Genomic DNA, 5,834 nt, shown 5'->3' with positions numbered 1-5,834 from the left:
TGTTTGGGATGAAGTGGAGCCGGGGAAAGGAAGGCGGGATGGGGGGGCCCAGGGCTCGGCGAGGGGAGGCTGCTAGAGACATCGGCGTGATCAGGCGATTCGGGGAGGCCCTACCCAGAACTGTGTCCAGCAGCTGGCTCGAGCATTGGCCAGAATTGATTTTTAACGGGATTCAAGGGAGCGGCAGGTTGGACTGAAGAGCCTGGTGGAGCCGGGCGAACTGTAGGCCCGGCAGCCCACACGCTGGGGATCCTGCATAGACCCCCAGAGCTGCTAGCAAACCAGTAACACTCTGGGAGCAGCCCCAGGCCGAGTCGGAAAGGGGCACGCCTGCTGGATAGGGGCAGTGGATGCTTTTCCCATGTGGTCGGGGGGGGCGGGGGCATGGAAATCAGGGCACCTGGGTTCTAGTCCCAGCTGTAGGAAGAAAGTGGGTGGGGGCTAATAGGTTAAAGCAAAGAGGAGTGGACCTCAAGCCGCTTGGGTACCATTTGCAGCTCTGGGAGGGGAGTGGCTAGTGGGTAAAGTAGGGCCCGAGGAGGCAGGACTCCTGGGTTCTTTTCCTCCGTATGCCACTCACAGATTCTCGCTGTGCTAGTGGAATTTCCTGCTGGCCAGTTTGCCCAGCTTTATAGTCCCTTTGCACCATGGGAGCTGGCATAACGATGCCATAGCAGTGCCCAGAATGATGCCCGTTGAGTATACGGCCAGCCCAGCCCAGCGTGGCTGCCTAGCCGGTGAGGTGAGGCCAGGCGAGATGGGGGCTCATGCAGGGGTTGCCTCTCTTCCGAAAGCACAGGCCACATGGCACCATCGGTTTGGATCCCCGATGCAAAAAGGTCCCTTTTGAGAAGCATTTTCATGCGGCCCAGGGGCAAGTCACAACTTTGCACAAGGGCAAAGAGCAGCGGGCAGAGCGATGGGGGACGACTCCATCACAGGCAGGAAATGCCCACACTGGGGCAATGGCATTTTAACACGGTTTCCAGTCACTTATCTGCCAGGCAACAGCCTGCCTTCCCCCCGCAACCAGGCTGACGTGGAGAGAGACACAGGTTCATTCATTTATTTCCTTACAAACACAGCAGCTTCAGCCATCGCCTGACAGATGCATATACAGTTTGGGGACTGGCTTACTTTCCTACCATGACACCTGTAACTCCCCGCCCCAAGCTCCAGCAGCCATGAAGATCCCTCAAAGGGGGGACGCGCCCTGTCTCGGCCGCTGCCGGGGGACCAGGCTGGGCTCCATCCTCACGGCTCTCCCGAGAAGTTCCCCCGCCCGCCAGAAACGTGGCTGCCCATGAGAAATGGACAAGCACTGCAGGATCAGAGGAACCCTTCTAATTGCACCGGTAGCATTGGGCAATGTAAGGAATCGAGGCCTGTTAGTCCACTGTGTAATTCCCCTCCCCCTCCCCCGTCCCCCAGCGTTAGCTCCCCGCACCCTCCTCCCCTGTGGCACAGAGCCCAGCTAGGACCCCCCATCTCTCTAGAGAGTATATTTCCCCCTTAACCCCTCACCCTCCACCCCCATACACATGCCTCCCATTCACCCACCTGCCCTCCAGCTCACAGCCCTCCCACGGCTCCTGACCAGCTAGCCCAAAGGCTAAGCAAAGGCCACAGGGTTTCACACAGCTGCTGGCTAGAGCCGGGGGTGACAGGGGACAACATCCATTTCCTGTCCCTTTGCCTTCCCCTGTCCCATCGCCGTCTCCTGCCTGGGCCACACAGGGGCCCTGCTGCCAAGCCCACTGAAGTCAGATGTCACTAGGCTTGGGATCAGGCCCACAGCGAGTAAGGGGCGGCCAGCTTGGCTGTGGATTGGGTTCGGTGGGGAACCAGGGGAACCGGGGGCCGTTTTTCATGGGGGGGGGGCAAACGACAACGACAAAAGCATCACGAAGACGTCCTCAAACTTTCCCGCGCTATTTAAAAAATAAATAAATAAAAATCCCACCAGCTCAAATCACAAAGCTTTGTCCGTCAGCCTCTTCTTACCGCCCACGGGCAGTACATGGGGTGAGCTTCAACTGTCCCTAGGGATCTCTGTGAGACTCAGCACAGAGGGCAAGGAGTGGCCAGGCCGGCACTGACGCCAGAACAAAGGGCCCCTGAAAAATCTCCAGGCAGCCAGTGAAAAGCCTTTGAGCCCCGGCTAATGCCCCTGCCCCACCGCGCACGCACCGCGCGTCAGCCAGGGAGCTATTTACAGAGTCCCACAGCGTCCAGAGTTCAGTCGGTGGTCGGACGTGCACCCCTGCAAATAAAACAGACGGAGCAGGACATGACACAGGACGCTGGTGACTGGATCCGTTGATTGCCAGCTCCCAGCGAGCGAGGCAAATAAATCCACAGACAAGGCTGGAGACAGTTGCCTCAACTGGTAGCCCAGGACTCCTGGATTCCGCCTTTTCAAGGTCATTCATTCTCTCCCACCCCACCACTGCAACAGCCGAACAAACTCAAACCCTCCCGGGACCCGTCAGCACCTGGTTAACAAATAAATAAACATGGAAAATTCCTCCCCTGGTTGGACATTCGGAGTCCCGCGGAGGGCTGGTTGTTTTAACGCCCTGGAGAAGAACTCTGCCGTCCCTGCCTCTTCTAGTCCACCCCTCCCATCCGGCGCTCGCACCATCTTCTCCACGTGCTGCTCCGCTTTGAGGCTGCTGTATATAAATCCCCGGAGGCCCCCCAAAGACGGATGCTCGCCCCACCCCGGTCCTGGCCTCGTCCCAAAGCAGCAGCACACGGAGCGGGCTGATGGTGTCGTTCAGCAGTGGAGACACCCAAGAAGGCAGGTTCCCCGCTCTGGACAGCTGCCCTGGGTCGGGGCAGGTGGGGTGGAAGCCGGGGGGGGGGGGAGGGGGAGGGAATTACTCCTTAAATCTCCGGTTGGCTTGGATTTTCTTGTAGTAGTTTTCCGCCTCGTTGTCCGTGTGTCCGTCCTTCTCGCTGACCGTCAGGCTGGCGGGCTTCCTCCGCAGGGTGGACTCCCGGCTGGCGGGGCCTAGCACATTCTCCGGGATGCCGTCGCCCCGCTCTGCCGCCCCGCCCCCTCCCGGCGCCACGTTGATGGTGGCCACGCTGCCATAGCGCGGCTCGTCCTGCTCAATGTCGCTGACGGAGGAGCCCGGGGAGACGCCGGCGCTCCTGGTGGGCCGGAAGCCCCGGTAATCCTTGCCCATCTCGTTCAGCTCGTAGGCGTCCTGCCCGTCTGAGCCTTTCTGGGCCACCTTCCACTCCCAGGGCCCATTGCCAGAGGAGAGGTGCACCACGGGGTGGTGCGGGGCGTGGGCGTCGATGGTGACGATGCTGGAGCTGTCCCGCTCTGATGGCGAGCGGTACTGGGAGGAGTCGGAGCTGGTGGAGGACGAGGAGGTCTCTGAGTGCTTGGGGGTGACGGACACCAGGCCCTGCTGTTTGGACATGGCGATGACCTGCATGAGCCGAGGCGGGTTGGCCACCCGCTGGCCCGCCCCCTTCTCCGCCATCATCATCCACTTGGCCCGCACGGCTGAGCTGCTGTTGGGTGAGATGTTGGCAGTGCCTTGGCTCTCCTCGGGGATGTGAACCAGCTGGGATGCCCCCGGCCGGGGCTGGATGAGAACCCGGGGCCCCATGGCGGCCCGCTCAGCCGTGCGGGCCTGCACCGTCGGGTAGAGTGAGGGGGGCACGTGCTCCTCTTCATCCGCGCCCACCGAGTCTGAGCCAGCCCTCGCGTGCCCGCTGGCCTCCTCGGCCAGCGTCATGCTCCGGCCCTCCAGGGATTTCTGCTTCCACTCGGTGATGAGCTGCTTGGAGCGGGAGGCGTCCACGGGGACGTGGATGGTCATGTGGCGCCGGGCGGGGTCGTCCATGGAGGGGGTGTTGACCCGGGGCAGGGTGTTGCTGAAGGTGACCATGTTCTCCTTGCCCATGGGGCTGCGGGGGGCCAGCAGGTCCACGTCCACGCTGGCCCGTTTCAGGCTGCCCAGGGAGTTCTTCTCCCGCTGGACCTGGCGGTTCACCCCGTCCAGCCGGGTCTGGGGGTTGAGCTCGTCCGTGCTGACCGACTTATTCTGGTGGTACACCGAGTCGTGGCCCCGCTGGGTCAGGGCCCGCAGGGCGTCCTTGGTGGGGGGGTTGGCCGGGGCCCTCTCGGTCGGCGCTTGGAAGTTGCCCACCGCGTGGTATGCCTGAGGGGGGGAGAAGGGTCAGGGGTCAGGGGTTAGACCACACAGCAGCCATCCAGTCACAGTTCGGCGCCCGCGGGCTTCCCACTTTTAGGGAGCTTCCATCGCTCCTAATGCCAGTGACTGAAGCCAACCCCTGGAGGGAGACGCAAAGGCCCTTCCTCTCAGCTCTAAGCTCGGCTCCCGGAGCCGGGCTCTTCCCCGGGGCGTGAACTCACCAGGTAGGCCGCGATCCCGGAGCCGATGAGGAAGCCCACGTAGACGTCGATAGGGTGGCTGCGGTACTGGGTGATCTGGGTCAAGCCGCAGACGCCAGCGGCGATGGCGAAGGCGAAGACCAGGATGGGCTTCAGGAGTTTGGTGCTGTCCGAGATGATGGAGTTGAAATACATCTGGCCAAAGGAGGGGAGAGCGGGGGCCTGTCAGAGCCACGGCTGAGCGCTGGCCCAGCAAATGCACGGGGCTGGCTGGGCAGCCAAGGATGCGACCTCCTGTGTTGGTGGGTGACCCCCTCCCTGCATGGCCTGCCCAGGCCTTTCCGGTTTGGGGGAGCACCTCGGCTAGTCCCAGGAGGGTGAGGCTTGTCAGCTGTATGCAGTTTTGCGTGTGTGTGTGTGAGAGAGAGAGAGAGCAAAGCACTCTGTGTGTTTTCACGCATGGGTGCGTGTTGAGGGGGCATTGTGTCGGGGGGCACCGTAGGTATGTTTGCATTTGCATAAGGCAGGGCGCTGTGTGCATGTATCCATGTGGGTGTATGGGAGCACATGGGGGGAGGAGCATGGGCTGGGGGGGGCACCAAAAGGTGTTTGCGTGTGTGTGGAGCAGCACGTGTGTGTTGGGGGGGTGTGTGTGTGCACAGTGAGGTGGCTTGCCTGGGGAAGGCGCTATACGGGGGCACGCGTGAGGGACTGAGCTGTAAGCATGAGGCAGGCGTGTGTCTGCGGGCTCCACATACTTGCATCAGCCTGCGGTTGCAAGTCGGGGAGATAAGGAGAGAGGCGGGTGAACTCACCGACACGTAGACAGCGGCGAAAGCGGAGAGCGTTGCATGCTGGGACGGGAAAGTCTTCCTGCAAAAGGGAAACAAAGGACAGCTCGAGCAGCCCGGGCTAGTGCTGGCAGGGACCCGGCTGCGGCACGGTGAGCGGGCAGATCCCAGCATGGTACATGCAGCGGGGCCCCGGCAGGGGTGCGGGTGAGAAGAGACGGCCTCGGGCTCCCTTCCTTGGGGACCATCGGGGGCAGAGTCCCTCAAGCCGAGCCCTTTGGCCCCAGACTGCACGGGACGTACCTGGCAGAGAGAATCGCATTCTGGTCCTGGCCCGAGCAGATGTCCTGGGTGATGTAAGGGTTGGAGTCGCAGGAGATCCCCAGCAGCGTGTAGTTGGGCTTGCAGACGGTCAGGAAAAAGGGGGCGTGGTAGCCAGTGGCCAGCTGGATCACGTCCGTCACCAGGGCGGTGGCACAGAGTCCGAACACGTGGACCCCTGGGGGCATCACGGGCGGGTCACGGGTTAGAGCCTTGGCCACCGGGGAGTCACAGATGTTCTTCTGCCCCCTCCCACCTGCCTCTCCCCCTCCTCATAACCCCTCCCACCTGCCTCTCCCCCCAGCCCCTCCGTCCACCTCCCCAATCCCCCTCCCACCTGCCTC

General features: G+C 62.3%; 1 protein-coding gene across 1 annotated transcript; it reads right to left on the bottom strand.

The window, feature by feature from the left end:
- Positions 1 to 1,051: 1,051 nt before the first annotated feature.
- On the bottom strand, positions 1,052 to 5,716 carry PLPPR3 (phospholipid phosphatase related 3). The gene is made up of 4 exons (XM_034755492.1): positions 5,473 to 5,716; positions 5,194 to 5,251; positions 4,400 to 4,573; positions 1,052 to 4,184 (listed from the first exon to the last, which is right to left on the bottom strand). The coding sequence occupies exons 1-4, from the start codon at positions 5,676 to 5,678 to the stop codon at positions 2,883 to 2,885; spliced, it is 1,740 nt and encodes a 579-aa protein (XP_034611383.1). The 5' UTR covers positions 5,679 to 5,716; the 3' UTR covers positions 1,052 to 2,882.
- Positions 5,717 to 5,834: the final 118 nt, after the last annotated feature.

Source organism: Trachemys scripta, chromosome 22 (genome assembly GCF_013100865.1).
Source record: "Trachemys scripta elegans isolate TJP31775 chromosome 22, CAS_Tse_1.0, whole genome shotgun sequence".
Taxonomy (NCBI): Eukaryota; Metazoa; Chordata; order Testudines; family Emydidae; genus Trachemys; species Trachemys scripta.
Note: the sequence above shows the minus strand (reverse complement) of the source record. Positions and strands in the feature narration are given on the sequence as shown.

Bases quoted from the DNA above. Each gene is read 5' to 3' on its own strand.
- PLPPR3 (XM_034755492.1), bottom strand. From the start codon at position 5,678: ATGCCCCCAGGGGTCCACGTGTTCGGACTCTGTGCCACCGCCCTGGTG. The intron at 4,574-5,193 runs GTGAGTTCACCC...TCCTTTGGCCAG, and splicing joins TCGCCGCTGTCTACGTGTCG to ATGTATTTCAACTCCATCAT. The intron at 4,185-4,399 runs GTGAGTTCACGC...TCCCCCCCTCAG, and splicing joins CCGGGATCGCGGCCTACCTG to GCATACCACGCGGTGGGCAA.